The sequence below is a fragment of the Sylvia atricapilla genome, chromosome 7 (assembly GCF_009819655.1).
Source record: "Sylvia atricapilla isolate bSylAtr1 chromosome 7, bSylAtr1.pri, whole genome shotgun sequence".
Classification (NCBI taxonomy): domain Eukaryota; kingdom Metazoa; phylum Chordata; class Aves; order Passeriformes; family Sylviidae; genus Sylvia; species Sylvia atricapilla.
Window position 1 is genome coordinate 17808877 of NC_089146.1, and position 19053 is coordinate 17827929.

Sequence of the window (19053 nt, forward strand, 5' to 3'; positions counted from 1 at the left end):
CTCCCAGGAGAGGGCGGCAGAGCTCGCACACGACGTCCCCAACGCCACCGCCTTCGGTGAATGTGTCAGGATGGGGCAGCGCGGAATTGCCAACAGGCTCCTTTCTCAGCACAAACTCAGTGGAGTCTGCCAGATTAACAGGACATATTCAGATGCTGCGATATAAAAAAGGAGCCTACTAAATGAATCCCTTTTAATGTAAGAGTAATATATTAGCAACAGAAATAGGTCTGACTGGATTAATACATCAAATAATTTTCTCAGTAACACACAGAGTGTAGGAGCTTTATTGCTGTTTGAATTCTTGCTTTGTACTCTAGGGAAAACTTTCCTTTCAATAACCATCATCATACAAACTAATTAAAAATTACTAAACTGAAAAACATTATCAGCTTAAAAGTTTCATCTATAATTTAAAAAAATAGTAGGAAAGTAGTCTCTAAAAAAATCCAGGGCAGCCATTATCTTACAAAAAACTGCAGATTGCTTTGAATTGGGATTTGTACAAACACAAAACTTCTTTAGTTTATGACAACATAGGAAATAAAATTCTAACTTCTGGAAATCTATGGAAAGAGAATTGCCTACAGATTGAAAGACGTCTTTTTTCCCCCCATTTGGAGATGAACACAAATGGTAACATAGCTGTTACCATAACAAACACTTATTTTACAAGGCTAGGAAAGAGGCACTTAGATGCGAACTCACAGCACATTTGAAAATTCATCTACTCAGAACAATTTTCACATGGGAATTGCCAAATGTAATGTGGATAACAGATAACAGAAGCAGGCAGAAACTGGAACGTGAAAGGATCAAACTGGGAGGCAGGCAGGTAAAGTTGTAACATTTTTCAATTTGTTTGTACCTCTTTGAAAAAATGCAGCTGCTAAGGGGTTGTAATTGGTTATACAGAGCTGAGGACCATTTTTAAGGTGCTGAATGTACTTCCCTAATTCTTACTAAAATCAGTCTAGTCGATGAAATGTACCACATTGCAGCCCTGTATCTTAGAGCTCCCTGCAGCATTTTGAGTACTTGATGCATGGTAAATAGCACAAGGAAAAAGCACAGAAAGCCATGACAATTTGCTGCCAAAGCTATGTGTACACCGACAATGCAGAGCCATATATAAGTACCCAGCACAGCTGTACTGATGCAACACCCCTGCTTTACAGTAGCATGCCCCATGAGGGTATCTACTTGGCAGGATTAATTAACCTTAAGGGAACACCAGAATTTAATAAGCTGAACAAGAAGTATCTCTGCATGGAACTACATATGCTGGATGTGCATTCCTTGGTTACTAAATTGAAAGCAGCAGCAAAGCACAGATTTTACCATATCCATAAAAGAAATCAGGCATACATACTAAGTGGCTTGTTAAAAGCATACAGGAGGCTGAAACAAGGCTAGGAGTAATAGAGTTCATGCTGACATGACTTGGCAATGACATTTGTTTTTAATGAAATAAAAGGAACAAAAAGTACAGTCAAATCAAACTCTATAAAAGCAGACCCCATGGAGATCACTAGAATGACTGTATAAACTGTAAGTACTTATGAGCAATTCTACCTAAGAAAAAAACAGACTTTCTACCAGGAATATTCTCTGTGGTTCTACTTAGAATTATCTCAGATTTTGACACAGTATTTTCTGGGGATGAGAAATAAAAAAAAAATTAAGAAATCTACTGCTGGAATCGGATCTCCAGAATGCTTTAATTGATAACATCTATCTTACAAAATATATTTCTACGACTTTGAGGAGATAATTCTGTAATGAAGAATTATTGCATGTCTTGGTGACAATGCTCAGCTCTTCCTAAATGCTCAGTGTGACAGAGAGAGTACTGGGATCAAGTTTTGTTGTGTGGATCATATGGATGGACTTCTGGTCCACTTTAGGGAATTATGGCATCAGCTGCTTTTATTTTCAGGGCTCATCTATTGCAGTGTGACAAGCCCTTTGTTGTGAATGCTTCCACTAGTTTTTATCTAAAGTGTGGATAATGCAAAAAGGGCCAGGTGCTCAAATAAAGCAAAGCCCTGATGTTCCTGAGCACTGCACACACATACCAAAGAATCAAACTGGTCCCGGGGGCAAGCAAACAGCCGGCCGTTAACACTGAGAGTGGTGAACACTGAAACGTCATGAGGCTTGAGCACAACCTTTTCTGTAAAAATGAAACAAATTATTATTTATTACACAGACAAAGAATTTACAGCAGGATTGATTCACCAGTTGCACAGCTCACTCTCCTGGGAACAAATTCTGCCCAGAAACCCAACATCCAGGATACAGAATAGAAGACAGCAAGGTCCTCTTTATTGGAGAAATGTGGTAAGTTCAGCCCAAACCAGTCTCCTACAGAACCAAAATCCCGGTCCTAAACTGTACAGACAGGTCAAGAAGCCTGTGCTGCTATCACTACAAACTACCTGCAAAAATGAAGCCTAATTAAGGAGTCCATTCATTCATTGCTGAGCTGTAAGCATTCGGAGAGCTGTTCTTAATAGAAATTGCTCTGGAAGGCAATAACTGCTCAAGAAGGTGATGGAAATGCACTACAACATTTCTAAAAGAGCACTACATCGAAGGTAAAGAAAAGATAATGAAGTAACTTACAAAACAGTCTCTTCCAGCATAAGTTGGAGGCCAGTAAATCTGACAATAAAGAATTATTTCAACTGCAAAAAGTAAAAAACTGCCTGGTGTCAGTTCTCAGGAAGTGAGCCATTTTTGGCAGGCACCACTGTTTGCAAAAATGCCTTCCAACACAGCTCTCATCGCCTCTGTGTGTCTCTCCACACAGTTATACTCAACCAAAGCACTTGAGCAACATCAGTTCTCCAGCAGAATTCACCCTCCAGTTACTCTTGCATTTCCACAGCCTAGAGGGAGGGCCTTGATCCCTGACCCTCTGCAAACACTAGGTCAGCGCATTTGGCATTAAGTTACTCTGTAGTGGTTTGCATGGACAGAGGAGCCAAAATGGTAGTGACCACTGCCAGAATGTTTGCACTGCAGTGTTTTCTGAGGTTACTGATTCCCAAGTCTGTTGTTAAAAAACTCTTACAAGTCTGCCAGTGAAGGAAAATCGGGGTAGCTGTGCTCTGTAACATGCAGACACACAAGCTTCTCCATTGGTCCTGTTTCCCATGTGAGCTGCAGTCTGTGCCTGCAGCAGAGGAAGGACTTGGCTCTCAATTAGGACTTGTGTGAGAGCTGAACATGCACATGGATATAAAACCTTGACTGAACTAGTCTTTCAATCCCTCCAAAACTTCTCCTTCACTATAACTGAGGAGTGTTTGAGATGATGTAGGTACAGTACCTCCTCCTGAACTCATCTTTACTATGATGAGGCCTTCTCCAGAGCCCAGCTTGTCTGCTACAGCACTGATCACTTCCTTCACAGAAGAAGACACAGGCACACGGATAGTGGTGTAGGTTTGGTCTATGCAGTACACCTTAAACAGAACTAAAGAAAAAAAAAAATTGCACGGTTTATTCCACCTGTAAAAACCACAGATTTACCATACAAATTACTTTCACTTCAGTAACCACTCCTCACAAATGAAACAAAGCAACAATAAATCATTACATAGCTCCCCATTCCTCAGATACTCCACAATTTCTAGTTCAGAAATCTCTGACTTCCCAGAGTTTTGGATTTTCAGTGTTCAGTGAGCTGCCTGTCCTACAAATGAGAAGCATGCAGCCATATGAAAAGAGCAGTTACTGCCTGTCAGGACACAAGAGGTAGTACTTCCCTGGCAGCAGGAACTGTTTACCTCTTCATGGGCCTAAAAACACCACTATGGACAACAGAAGCTGCATGACTGGCAGGATGTCTGCTTGTTCATATATAGTTAGTTCCATCTTTTAACATGGTTCTTGCATTGGTCTGATTTATGCCACCAGCTTTCTCAGCTACATTACCTTCAATTTGTAACCTTGGTTTTACTGCTGTTCATTAGCAAGAGCTATCCTTTAATATCAAAGGTGTTGAAGAAGTAGCTCTTTTAGGTGAAGTTCCACAGAACAACCTTTAAGAGTACCTAATCAGAAATCTGAAAATTATGTTCTGATACACTGCTGTAAATTTTACCTCAATCTCTTCAGAGAATCAAACAACAGCAACAAGGCAAACCAGCAGATTTTGGTTTTGAGGCTGTGGGCCTAGATTCTCGGATTCTAGATCTATGGTCCATGGCACGATTATCTGCTCCACTCCTACCCTGCAAAAGCTGTGCATGTTAGCTCAAACTACATAGGGGAGACAGAGGCTCAAACATGACCTTCAGCTTCCACTCGTTATTGCACTGCCATTACCAGTGTCTTATTGGTTCATCTCTATTTTGTTCATTCCTTATTTTAAAGGTTTTTACATCTTCTTCTGAGGAAGCAGTGTTTGATAGCACAAGTAACCAAGGGAAAAGACCAGGAGCACCTCAAATCAATGATGGAGAATAGTGGGCTAGCAAAAGCAAAGAGAGTTTGCTTCAGGCCAGGCTTCAAAATTCTAGGTAGGTACTTGCATTTATTTTTGGACCTTTTTTGAGACAGAAAAATTGATATAGATGTCAGTGGCTCAAGAAAACTTAGCAGAGAAGAAACTTACCTTCATCACTGCCCCTGATAGGCTGGCGTTTCTGTGCTCTGTCATCACTTGTGTTGAATAGCTGCAGAAGAACTTTGTGCTGAAAATGAATCATCGAGATTCACATTAATGCAAGAATAAACGTGTGATACAGATGAACTACAATACATCTCTTGTCAATGGCAGGAAAAAGAGTAACAATGAAATTTTTTACAATGTTAAAAGTTATCTCTCAATGTGATTTTTTAATATATCCATGCTTATTAAAGAGAAGATGCTTATGAAATGGCTGTGCTTAAAATTTTACTTGCAAAAAGGGACAAATATATTTTCTCACCTTCTTTTGTGATGCTTTAGGTTCTTCAGAACTATAAAAAGGTAAAGCATAGAATATATAATTAAATATCACCTGGAAGATTTTGTGTACAAAATCACCTCTAGAACATGAACCAGTTGTCAAACTAGCATATCAATACAATCATATTTATATATTAAAAGACTAGATGATATCACAGTTAATCTAGGACCAAGGCAGAAAAAAAATTATACAAAGTTCATGTAAGCATGAAATAAGCTTCTGTCAATCTCTCAGTGAGGGTATGGTGTTTGCAAGAGTGATGTGGAAAAGAGAGCCATAGACATTAATTTAAATGAGCCTGCATGCAAACTTTCAATTTCATATAACTGAGTGTCATTCACAAAATGGCTTTTTAATAGATATAACCAGTAAGTTAGAAAGAAGCAAAACCAAGCTTACATTTGCTTTACAATTTTCTCTAGCTCTGGAAGTTGCTCCTTTAGTGCTGCAATCATTCTAGTATCATCTGATACAGATACATAAAATTCCTGTAAATGATACAGAACAGTCTTTAAATAACTGTAGGGGTAAATGAGCAGTACTCAGGAGAGAGGATTATGAGATGACATCTGATAGCTTAATGATTATAAAGAATGATAATCTGCATAGAGGAACACATGCTGGGCCCAACCCTCTATTACTTCTACTTGTTTATCTCCAGCTGGTTTAAAGCAAGAGTTATACATGCAGAAGGGAAGCCTGATGAAGCCCCTTAGCTCACTCTGCAACCACTGACTGCTTGTGTAAAACCTGCATTTTCACATTGTCAAGGATAAGGACTAAAAAAATCCACAAATAATTTAGCATGATACGGTTTTTTATTCATTGCTGTTGTAGTCTTCAGCACTTCATTTGCTCCTGAGTCACTGACTCTCAGCTACGCCAACCCACTACAGTATCACCCACTTTTAAACCCTACTCAAACCTCCTCCTTTTATATCTACATAAAACCATCCCAAAGCAGGATCTCTGTACTGGCAGCTAATGATTGTTCTTTAACTTCTGGATTAATGAAAGACCAGGGCATCTCCAAAGCTTGAAAAACTTTCCCATGTGGGCTTGGGGGGCGCGGTTCTAGCATTCTTAAAGCTTCTCTTTATTCCCCTCTGCTAAATCTTAGATTCAGTTTTAAGCTCTTTAGGACAAGAACTTTCATTCAGCCAGTAACATATGGGATTCTGTTCCATAAACACAATATAAAATAAGAATGGCAATCGTGATCATTTAACATGACACTGGCAGTGCATTCTTATCTTAGAAATCTAAAGATATGGCAGCTACCACAAAGAATTTACAAGGGTTCTGAAGACAAACATCTTAAGTTCCAATAGCTGCAGTACAGCTTTCATTCAAATGGAAAGGACTTTTGTTTCTGTAGAGTGGCAGCCCTCCACCTCAGGCAGCCATGAACAGCCCTCCAGTTCAACCTGAACCATTCACAAGAAAATACTAGAAAAAGCAAATTCAGCTAATGTTATAATGCAAGCTACCCCTGCAACACTGTTTCCAGAGGCCCAGAGGCTAGCAATGGTTCAAACAGTGTTGTGGTGCCTTCACTGTCTGCAACCAAACCTGAGCAAACAGTTATAAACTGAAATAAATTTTGCCCTTCAAAATGCCCTCTTTCACTCCAGTGATACAATGATTCTTTTGTACCTCCAAAAAGGCCATTGCTGCTTCATCTTCTTGCAGTAAATCTCCATATAAAGCGGCCCACTGCAGAACCAGTCGAATGACTCGCCTTTTATTGTTGAGGGCATAATCCATTTTCTCCTGCTCTGTACCCTGAGAAGGCTGGGCATGATAGGTGCCATAGTGTCAAGGAAAACTTTTGGTGATTGGAAATATCCAACACTGTATAAATTCACGAACAACTGACTCCCAACAAACCACTTTCAGAGTGCTCAAACATAACCTTCCAATATACACTTCTAAATTCTGACATCCACTAGCGTAACAATTTGCAAACTTTTCACGTTCATACCAAAAAGTAAAATGACAGTGAATTTTCTGAAGAGCAGAGGGAGGATCACAGTTCCACAACACAGGTGGTTGCTGTAGGGGAATGAAACAGAAATGACACTTGAAACAACAAAAAGGATTAACCATGGAGACTGAAGAAGGATATTTCTCCTCGTTCCTCTTTGGAAACAGTTGAAGAGAAAGAAAACTGTCACTCTGTTTATACAATTCCAGTTTTCCATTTGTGAGGACTACCAGAATGAACAACCACTGTTATTCCTTTTGTTTTTAGAACTTATTGTAACTCAAGATGAACCTCAGCCCCATTAAGGGAGGGAAACTTTGACATTTACAGACTAAACTGACTATAGAAACACAGGGTAGAATAATAAATTTTGTAGTAGCCACATTGTCATGAGGAAATCAGACATTTCCAGTGGGTCAAATAAGGTGTATTTAGGACACAATACTGTGTGAAAATTATTTTGTGATGAACAGTAAGAAAAAAAGGGAAACATTTCATTGACCTTTTTAAAGACAAAGTGTCAACATTACAAAAATAGACTAATAGCTAAAAGGCCAAAAGAAACATTTAATGAAAGGAAAAAAAAAACAAGAAAAGAAGTAAAGGCACAATGGATAATAAATTGAGATAATTTGAGCCTTTAACCTGTGTGAAAATGAAGTATCCCCAGAAGAAACAGGATATGACAATCTGTTTCTCACTGAAAAAAGGTTAACAATATATATTTAAACTGACAGCTGAGTGGGAAGTAAGTGCAGTAACATCTTCAACTTTGCTTCCCAGTTACTGGAATTCTGATTCTGGACTGCTGTGAGTAATGCTATTCCCAATTACACAATAACATATAATATCAAAATACTGACACTCTCCCTCACAGCCACGTCCAGCATCCTTGCATCCTTTCAAGATGCACTTTCAGTTGCTGTACCAAAATACGTTCAAATACTAATTAGAAAATAAAAATATCAGTGCTGAATATAAATTATGTAAGATATCTATTCTAAGCTTCTCATTTAGAAAAAATTCTCCAACAATACTATTAATCAAATGCAATGGGGAAAAGTACCTGTTAAATCACACTTCGAAATCATCCTACTGCCCAAAGCCCCTGCAGAGATATGACATTCTACCAGGGTTACTGGGGTGCTCATTTGACTGACAAACTTTCTCAAATCTGCATTTTAATTTCATTTAGAAAGGTTTAAAATTAGTAGAGAACTGAACATGACAGTATAATTAAGGAAAAAAGTAAGTCAGAAGGTCACAAGAAGTAAATAATTCATTTTAAGTTATGTGCTCCAATGTCTTGGGGAGCAAGTTTAATATTCTACTATGTAATTTTTTTCATGCCATATTTACCTTTCAAACACTGTAATTATTTAATGTATTTTTACTTTCTTATTAACTGACTCACCACAGTCATTGGTAATTTTTCTGTATTTTTACTGCTCATTTATACTGATTTCTCTTTTATTAACATTATCACAGGGAAAGTCAATGAAGAGTTCTCACATTTTATGTGATCTTCAGGATGCAGCTTCACTACAGACTGCAATCAGAAATAAACTGTAATGTATACTTGCAACAAGTGTCAGATAACTGCAAAATATTTATCAACACCAACATGGTTAGAGCTCAATATATACATATATTTCTGATTTCCTCTTAGCATGCTGGGAAATTGAAGCAATTCTGAAGGCTATTCTTCCCTGCATAGGAAGACTCAGCTATATCAGGAGCTGTGTAAGATAATTGCTACAACAGAATGCGAACATTTTTGGTGGCACAATAGTAGAGGAGGCTAGCAAAACACTCATAGAGAAACACGCTGAAGAACTATCAACTACAGAGAGCAAAAGAGGAGTTTATACTTTGTAAGTATGTAGAGAGTGGTACTTTAAAGGTGCACCCCTGCACACCCCTGCTCACACACTTGCACTAACCCAAGTGCACTTTTGGAGCTGCTGCTCTATTTCAGGTTTTCTTTCAGACCTTGTCCTGACTCCCTCTGACAAGCTGTAGCTCCAAGAATTTGTCCATTTCCATTCTGTGAAGACGAGGGAAACAAGGGCTTTGGTCCAACACACAGGGCTTTTATCTTGATCTGGGACAGGGGAGCATGCCCTTTGCTTCCCTATAAAACAGATGTTATTTTTTTTTCATATTGCAGGATCTATATTCTTCAATGACTGAAAAAGACTTGGTGTGCCAAAGGACAGCACAGACTAGGCATGGAATCCACAACAAGCAATAATGCTACTTGGACAAAATGGTGCACCTGTCCATTCCTTTCAGGATTAAAATAACTTACAAATGACTGCTGTAAAAGAAGTGAAAACCCAAATAATTTATACCATGTACCATGCTTGAAAGCACTTCAGTGGAACTCTACTCATACTTGTATGGTGCCAGCTAAAATGGTATCCTCAGTGGGTGTAGGAAAATAGACTTGTTTTGATTAAAATTGGGAGCTGAAGCAAAAAGTCGCTGACTGAATCACCTTTCTTCTTTTTCTGTTTTAATTTCCTCATTGAGCATAACTAATCTCTCCTTAGTCTCACAGCACCGGCGAACACTTTTGTAGAGTGATTTTGCTCCAAAAAGATGAGCTTTGTTAGGAACCTTTCAACTCTAACAATAAATTTCAATGGTACAATCAACAAAGCACAGTTAGCTTTTCCATATTCAGAATGGACTAAATAAATAATAATTCAGCTCCAGGAAAAGCTAACACTAAAGCAGTAGGATACCAGTTACTTCCACCTCCTCAGTGAAAAGAATTAACATGATGCTTGCCATGACCCACTTAAGACCATGGTCTTAGCATCCTCTCCAGAAGAGATTTCATCACAAGTGAGTATTTATCCTTAAGTGTGATTATCCTTAACTTTGATTATCAGAAAAGCTTTTCCCCTATAAAGAATGAGGTACATTTTGCTTATGGGTCTGATTTTCTCAGTTATTAGATAGAGGTATTCAATTATAATTGAGGATAGAGAACTTGAATCTCAAATGGGCTGACTGAATAATATGAACTAAATGAATCAGGACAAAAAAACCCCAAACATTAAAAAGTGCTGCCCTTTTTTTCCCTCTCAATGCTGTCAGCAACAGCATTTCATAATATTTTTTGATATCCAAAACAATGTGATTTGGGAAAATGTGTTTGTTTCAGGTGTGCGAACAATCTTCAACAGACCAGTTCCATGGGTCCAAAGGTTTTCAAAACAATTACTCTCCTCACTAGGAGTAACACAAATGGATTCTCAAGCTTGCCAGACAAGGACACAATGCTCTATTTTGTGGTTTCAGGAGGTGAGCTTTCCCACATGTCACTCGCCCCACTGAGCTTGAAGGAAAGCACTTTCACACCATTGCGATTCTAAACAAATAAATAGGGAGCTGAAGTTATTATATCCCTGTCAGAATTCTATAAAACAGAAAACATTATATGTTTATTTAATGTTCCCAGTCACTTGATAGCTTCAAGTCACTGTGCACAAGGAAAACTCTCAATTGTCCAACAGATTCCCAAACTAAATAACCTGCCAGTAACTGACGGATGGACATTTCACAGACTCCTGGGAAACATGCAGAGAGTATGAGAATCACCCCCAGCTCTCAATGCTCTCCACTATTAAGATTTCATTTCCTAATATTCCATATCCAGTTGAAGTTTCTTGCAGTTTGTTTGCATTTGCTATAGACTATTATTACAGATTATTACTACTTTTTCATAACAATTAGGTCAGCACCTAGGAACTACTTACCCACGAGTCTACAAGTCCAGGCAGCCTCTTGCTAGAGGCAGTTTGCAGCTTGCAATCTATAAAGTGGACCACTGAAATCACCAAGACATAACTATCCCAGTTAAAATGTAGATGCTGTAGTTCAGCAGAACAATAGAAAGATAGGAAGGATATAGGAAGGGTAACCCAAACTTTCATGTAATTTCACTTATCTGATGGAGGGACAGTACATTTCTTTCCCTTGCAACAGCAATCAGCACAGGAAATACAGAGTTTTCATGGTCTGTACTGTATCTCGTCATGGATTACACACTATCCATTTCAGACAGCTGCTAGTCAGGCACTAAGAATCTACTCACAAGGCACAGACTCCATGGAACGTGATGCACTTCTTGACAGAGGGAAGCTTCACTTTCATCACTGATAGGTACAGCAGCTAAAGAGACTTAACTTTTCTCTTAAAAAAGGATATTGTGCCATCAAGGCTGGGCAGAGCTGACTATTTGGCATAAAAACACAGTGCATCATAATAAAATCATTTAAAACAGAATCTGTGAAAAAAAAAAAAAAAAAGAAAAAGAAAGAAAACAGTCAATTAAGCCTCTGCAAGCAGCTTGGGGATTTCAAAGATAAGTCTTTCACCTGAACTATCTTATTAGCCCTCTGCAGATAATAAAGCGATCTTTTTACACTTTCTTTGTAGGCATTAGGTACAAAAAAGGGTAATGAACAAATATGAGCTAAAATACTAAGCTTTTAGTCTTATCTGCATGAATTTTTATTGCACTTACATTAACAGGCATTTACCAGTGTCAAAGAGAGATCTGGCACAGCAAAAAAGTGAAATATCTGGATATACTTCTCTGCAAGTGTGGAGTTCTACTCAAGGAAGAATTAGGCCTTTCACACCTGGACACTTAAAAAGAGCTGTAACATTTGGCTTTAGGAGTTACAATACCAGGCAGCACATTTAGTATATCCTACACAGGAGAAGGTAAATAATTTCATTCTTTGCTGATTTCCTAACAGTGAGTAGAATGTCTAAAAGAGGTAAATGGACAGTCAAATTTCTGGGTTTATTTTGATTCAAAAGTATCACAGCTGCTATATTTGCATTTACATTACATTAAAACATTTATGAACAATATGACTGACATTTTCTCTGGCAAACACATCAAGCTATATTTTCTGCTAAAATGACCTGTGGTAGAGCTGGTGTAAATCCCAGTTTGCCTTAGCTTTGTACCTGTGACAACAAGAAGGATTTATAAAGCCTGACTGCAGAGGCCAGAATGAGTTTGGCAGGCTTATATTGAATCACTGAGAAACTGTGAACACAATACCCCAAGGTACCCTTTCTACAGAGCAACTTTTGAGATAACAGAAACATCTACAAACATTGCAAGGGTTGGCAGAAGAAATATGAAAATAACAGTGCAATGTAATATTGCACCATTGCTTCCACTTGTATAATTCCTATATGAAAGTAACTCTCAGTTGGCAAACCTCACCTCTGGAAGGGCAGCATTTTTTTATTGTAATACCCAGAGCAAACTGGTTTTTAAATACTCTTAAGTTAAAGAAATGCATAAATGAAAAATTCAGTTTTCCAGCATTCTGTGATCCTACATCCTAAAAATAACTTTATGAATTGTGACCATTATATCGTATTGGGATTCAGGTACAATTGTGTCACTAGATGTTTTGGTAAAAAGTAAAAAAAAATTTTTAAAATTATTTGTTTTTATAAAACTATATAATACATGCATACTGCACATGGCAAATTTGTGATTATATAGCTGCAAGCCTGAAGAAAAGTATTTTGCTTCTAGTAAATTCTACTAAACAGGTATCTATGACAAGGATCCCCTTTTTTCTGTCTTTAAAGTAGTGAAAGCATACATTTTAAAAGGATTTCTGTAATTTTTCAATTATTTCACCATTTATGGACCACTATACAGGTTTCTCCAATACTATGAGTTCATTAGCAGATTAACTGGATTTATGAACACTTTTGAATATATACTTAGCAGACATCTATAGTGCAAAAAGAATTTGCAAAAGCAATGTTATGTAGTTTAATATGTCTATGTATTACTTTAGCAGAATTATGGGGATTTTTTGTGTCTGACTCTTTTCAAAAATTAAAATACTTACTAAAATGCACGTATCTATATCCCTAGATGTAAATTCTCTGTTCTCTTTACACTAATGAAAAGCAGCCCATTAAGTGCAGATGCAGCAACCTGCATTCTTGGGACTTGGCCATGCTGTGTTGAGTTCTTCTCCTTTGAGTAACAATTCTTTTTTCCCTGCACATAGGAAAGTATCACAAACACAAAATTTAAATTGTGATACTTTAAATGTGATGTGAAGGTTTGAGAATATTTATACTAGCACAATGTAACATCCAGAGGTATCAAGCTATTCCACAGTATTAAAGTAACCTCCAGAAAAATGGGGGTCTATTACTACTACTACTATTACCCCCATTACTAGTGGGGGTCTCTGTCCAGGCCTTATGGCTGTACCTAATTAAGGTCATAACTGCTGTCCTGGCACCTTGGAGGGTTTTGCTTAAACAACAAAAGACCTTAAACTACAAATACAATAGAGCAAGCTTGGAAAAGTGGATTGCTATTTTTAATTCTGGATTTCCTTAATTCCCTTGGGGCTGTTTCAGAGCAGTAGACAGTTTTTCGGGGAAAAAAATACCACTAGGTGCTTTTCAAAGCATCACATTGCAGTGTTCCCCCAGCAAATCCATCTTATGGGGCAATAATAAAACAGCTTCTGCCATGTAGGTACCTGTTGCTTCATTTAAAGTTGCTTCAAGGCGCATAGTTTCTAGAAAGTGCTCTAAAATTTTCTCTGGGGTTCCTGACATCACAATATACCTGAGGGAAGGAAAGGAGCTGTTAGCATCTCAAAGCCAAAAGAGCTAATCAGGAAATAATTGTGTACCAGCAAGGAGATCAGGACTGCTGTGCTGCTGTGTGCCAAACACCTGCTCTGACCACAATCTCTGTATGCTTAGGATAAAACCACTCACAACCTTTGCTGGGTTCCCCCCTGTAAACCGAGGAGCAGTAACTGCTCAGGAATGAGAGACAACCCCTCCTCACACAAGTACTTCAGTATAACACCACTACAGTTGCACCACAATCATCAGAGCTGCAATGGTACAAATGCAGAGAAGTACAAGCAGAAATGCTCCTCCACTAAGAAGTATCTCAGTAACAACAGCAACTTGCAGTCATTAAGGGGTCACAACAGGCTCACTAGAAGCCTGAAATAAGAACTAGTGTGTATCAGTGTCAGAGCAAGGAAACCATCTCCTCATCTCCTTCAGCATTACTGACAGAGGTTGGTCTGGGAAGACGGGGGCAAATAATGAAACAGTACACTGTATCTTCAAATTTGTGCAATGCCTTGCATAGCTGAAGTAAGTGTTTCAAGTTGATAAACAGAGGATTGTACCATTTCCTGGAATTAATTTAGAGAGGTGAGTGAACAGTTTTTCTGCTTCATGCAAAAATACTGGCAAGATTTTAAGTACCAGAAGAATATCATATGATATTAGAAAACTTGTCCTGTCATCTTTTTTTTCTCTTTTCTCACAGATCAGACTTTTTTGTATTTCCCTCCATTCTTTCAATCTTTGCATCTTTTTTTTCTTTCTTTCTTTTTTCTTTTTTTTTTTTTTCTGGAATTCTACTGATAAAGTATAAAACTTAAAAAAATAAAAGAAAAAAAAAGAAAGAAAAAAACCCTGAGAAGTGAAGATACTCTGCTCCTGCTGAGAAATAAGTGGTGGAGCTGAGCTCCTGGGAGCTCCTCCTCACTTTGAGCACTGACCGTCACAGTTCTTTTACCTGCCAACCCCTTTGGAAGAACTGTATTGATGTCCCAAGAACACAAACACTTGTTAAGCCAGTGCACATTCTCACAGAGATACTAACCAAGTACCTAAGTGAGTGAAGCAGAGAAATCACAGGTTGCTGTACTCTGAATATGAAAGTGAAAATGAACAGTGAAGTGACTTGCAGGGCTGCTGAATTCATCCTGCATGAGTGTGATCACCCATGAAGAGTTAGATCTTGGGAGTGATAACTTCAGAGCCAGTCCTCCCAAGCGAAACTGGCACTGTTTGAAAGCACAGCTCGGGGGGCTGTGTAGGAGCTCTGTCTCCTCCGTAGAGGAGGCAGTGGAATCCAAACTGTAACCAAAAGGATCTACTCCCAAAGTGAAGTTTTCCCCAAGGCCAAGATGAGAAAATTAGTTTCTTCCTGAGAAGAGGTGCCTGTTAAGCTTCTCTTTTGTGCAGTCATTTTCAAAAGTACTGAACACTCAACTAATGCATCCCATTAACACATTCTGGAAATCAAGAAATATTGGTAATTTTGGTTTGGACTCCCAAACATAAATGTAGCCACTTACTCTATTTCCTAAGAAAGGAAGCATCATCCTCAAACCCAGTAAACTAATTTGGGAGACTTTAAACATAAAGACACTGTCAACACAGTATTAAAAAAGTAATCCAACTGGGTGAAAAGCAGAGAGTGAACCTTCAGGGTAACTTCCTCTTTTGGGTGACTTATGTCTATTTGTCATAGTTGTCAGCAAAAGCTCCCTTGCTGGCACATATACAGTACCCAAAACCTAATCAAATGAGTAAAATATTTACAGAAATGAAATTCTGAGCTTTATCTGAAAATATTCCTGGTATGTAAGACCTAAAATACAGCCTAACTTAACCATTTACCATAGATATCTCTGGCTATTTTTATCAAATTCCGAAAACGTTAAATAATACAAGTAATTCTGGCACAAAGAGTTTGCAAGGAAGGCAGTGCTCCAAAATGTTCAAATGGAACTTTCACTTTTGGAAGCATGAAAAATGTCTCAGACCCAAGAAAATGGATTTAAATCTATGACCAAGTTGCTCTGAATTGCAGTTGCTGATGCAAATCCACTGGCTACAGTCAAGTTCCCCCTCATTAAGACCAAGAAAAACTTGTGTAAGAGGACACAGTTACCTAGTAGCATAGATTGTTCTTCTAAATGTTTTAATAGATCAAGTTAAAAATGAAGTAGAAGTTCCTGGAAAATGTGAAATGTGTATATAAAATGCAAGGAACAGTTTATTCAACCTTCACAGATCTTAATAAAACTTTGCATTAAGTCATGCAGATAAAGTAAGTATATGAAATCCCAGATGAGATAAAAACTGTACCTGAAGTATTGCACAATAAATTTGCCCTTTTTTGAGAGAAAGTGAGGTTCAGGGTAAAGGATTCAAAACTTGTTAAAATTGTTTGAATACTTCTGAAGAAAATTGTGTATTCATTTGCAAATAACATATTCACAAAGCCTTTAGGCGTTTTACCAACATTCAGAATGATAATAGCCTCACTCTACTCTTAGCACAGTAGTATCCAAACAGAACTGTACTTTTCCCCTTTCGGTAAGAAAGGAAAATATGGTTAATATTGCTATTACAGTTACATGTCTTTTACACAGTAACTCAGATTAACAGGGTTTCATCAATCTCCATGCTTAGTCTATTTGGAAGATATTACTTGAGGTAAGTATTTACACTGAGATTGTGTAAAGACATGGAGCTGGTGTGCTGCTAGAAATGAATATATTATTGAGTATGGGGCATGTGCTGATAACTAAAAAAAGAAATCTTTATAGTCACTGCAGTCTTCCACCGAAAGGGAATATGCTATTGTTTGGATAATAGTACCATTTTAAAAGGTTAATAATTGTCTGACATTTGCACTACTGAATGAAAACATACTTGTGCTGTGGCTGTGAATTTCCTTGATTAGAAATTCTGTTTCCTGCTGGGATCTTCTCCAACACCAAGACATCTTGGTCATGTTCTTTGAGTCTTACTGTATTTGCTTCCACATCCTGCAAGACAAGTTACTTTTAATAAATGTGACTGCACCTGATTTGGCTGATTAGTTACTCTACTGAACTGCTTGAGTTTCAAACACAAAAGACTGGTTTTGATTCCTTCCCCCTGTATTTATCCATCTTTATTCTGTTTTCTTCACAGGCAGAATCAAGAAGGAAGCACTGGCACCAAGGCATGAAGCAGAGAATTGTGGGAGAGACTAGAGCATGAACTATGTTAAAAATCTCCATTTTATGGAGATGTCAAAATTAAAAAAAGTTTGCTGAAAAAGAGTCTCTCCATAACTTGCCATATGAAATGTAATGTAATCTCTATCCCCACTTATATACAAGCACTATTTTCTACATTCTGACTGTTCTCTAAAAAAAATAATCAAAATATAAATAAAATAGCATTTAGGGATAGGAAGTCTTAGCTCAGTAAACTGTTCATTTTCTTCTATCAGCTCACTCATAGTAGAAAAAGAAAGAAGTATAATGTGCATTCAAAAAACACAGGTAAAATTAGTAAGACCATGGACTTGGATCTTCTTTGAAGTATAGACCAAAGCTTAATCAGTTGTAAGTCTCCACGGCCAAACCAACCCTACTGCCAGAGAGATCCTCATTCTCTTCTGTATAGTAACCACAAGTAACTTTTCTAGTGGAGTACCCTTTCTGGACTGGTTTTATTGCTGCAATACTGGGCATATATAGGTTCAAATACAGGATGATATTAGTTCTGACTTCCTCTACTATGAATGACCAAAAAATAGCCTGAATTCAGAAAACTGCAGTAGCACTTTGGAACACATTTACCCTAAAATGAGCAACTGTAAAATTAGTCTAGGAATATCTTTCTAGAGTTCCCTGACAAAGACATCTGTGTAAAGACATCTGTAACTTATTCCATTTGCCACTTGATTCTGCCTTGAAACCTTGAATTTAATGTATCTGACATTGACTTATGTGGGAAAAGGGGTGATCTTGTTTATTTCAATATATGTGTGGAATATCACCAAGAAATCCTGGGCAACATAACGAAAAACCAAGCAGGGCAATGCTAGATTACAGAATGTGAGAGACCAAAGATTCTATTTGGTCACATTTTCATGCCTGAGCTGGGAACTGAGAGAAGAAAGGTGATGAACAAATTCTCTACTGGACCTTCTAGACTGTCACATCTCTGTTCCACAATTACTACAAATGAGGTTATGAATATTAATATATTCATAGAAATGACAGCCTCTAGAAAAACTTACAAGCTCTGATATCACACTGTGAGGGCAGCCCGTTCCACTCTTACCCTAAGGATCCTGTTGAAGTCCTCCTTATCTACTCTCAAGAAGTGGCAGTTGTCTTCCCGAAGAACAATGGATGCTGCTCTGGGAGCATCATTCACAAGTGCTAACTTGCCAAAATCGTCTCCTTCATGTAGAGTACATACCACACCCTGCACAGAGCAAAACATTTACATGCAGAAACCCATCATTACTCTGGATTCTATTGAAAGTCCTTGTACAAACACTGGACTTCACAATCAAATACCAAAACAAATCTATTTGGCAGGAAATCAACAGCTAAAATAATGACTAGGAAACAATACTTGATAGCTGGTTATTGCTATTACGAAAGAGAGGCAAGAACAGAAAAGAATCAGCTTGTTCTCTGAAATTACATTCAGCTTGAAGGACTCTTCTCAGCCTGCTGAAGACAGAAAGTTGTCAACTATTTTGTTTTTTTATTTATAGAGGTCTTAAAAAATAAAATCTATTTTGCAGAAGTAACATAGAACAACACATCTCCAGCTGTTGTACATCAGGAGCACTCAGTTTCCTCCAATTTACAGTAACAGAGGATCTGGCCCACCCAGTGACTGTAAAAAACACGGCTAAATATCTGTTACTTAGGAACAGATTTAACACTAGGGACCCTCTGCTAGATTTTGGTGAAATGCTTTGTTTTCAAATGGAGAATTCTCAGCCAATGAATGAGAAATCAATAAAGAAGTAGGGCTTTTAAAGACTCAAGGGATTGCTGTGTACCAAGATCTACTTCTTTGCCTTGAAAAATCTCTCTCATAAGCAGGAAATTTAATAAAGGTGCTTTTTGGTCTGTGACTTAACTAAAATGAATAGTTGGCATAAATTTGGAAGAGGTTTATCCAACCTGAGAACCACCAGTCACAAAGCAGTACTTCTGTCAGACATGCATGAGAACAGTTAGTCATCCAATTGCATGACAACATGGTGGTAAAAGGATGGGTCAAAAGGATGGGGTCTCCCAGATGAGAGAGGTCTAGCAATTCACCAAATTCCAGCAAATTACTTTGTCCTAAAGATGCTGATATAACTTTGATGGATTACATTCAGAAACTGCATAATATATCCCAAAATTATAGAGCAATTTACTGGAAGTATAATCAGTGAAACCACTGGATAATTTC

At 37.8% G+C, this 19053-nt stretch overlaps 1 protein-coding gene across 2 annotated transcripts in view; it reads right to left on the bottom strand.

Annotated features, from left to right (window-relative positions):
- The window catches only part of RAPGEF4 (Rap guanine nucleotide exchange factor 4), a 145348-nt gene that overhangs the window by 22785 nt on the left and 103510 nt on the right, over positions 1-19053 (bottom strand). For both annotated transcript variants that reach the window (XM_066322803.1, XM_066322802.1), the window contains 10 exons: positions 17914-18060; positions 16507-16622; positions 13509-13597; positions 11173-11251; positions 6621-6771; positions 5364-5452; positions 4944-4974; positions 4628-4706; positions 3338-3484; positions 2079-2176 (listed from right to left, as the gene is read on the bottom strand). In XM_066322803.1, coding sequence (XP_066178900.1) covers positions 2079-2176; positions 3338-3484; positions 4628-4706; positions 4944-4974; positions 5364-5452; positions 6621-6771; positions 11173-11251; positions 13509-13597; positions 16507-16622; positions 17914-18060 — 1026 coding nt within the window. The remainder of the gene's footprint in view (positions 1-2078; positions 2177-3337; positions 3485-4627; positions 4707-4943; positions 4975-5363; positions 5453-6620; positions 6772-11172; positions 11252-13508; positions 13598-16506; positions 16623-17913; positions 18061-19053) is intronic.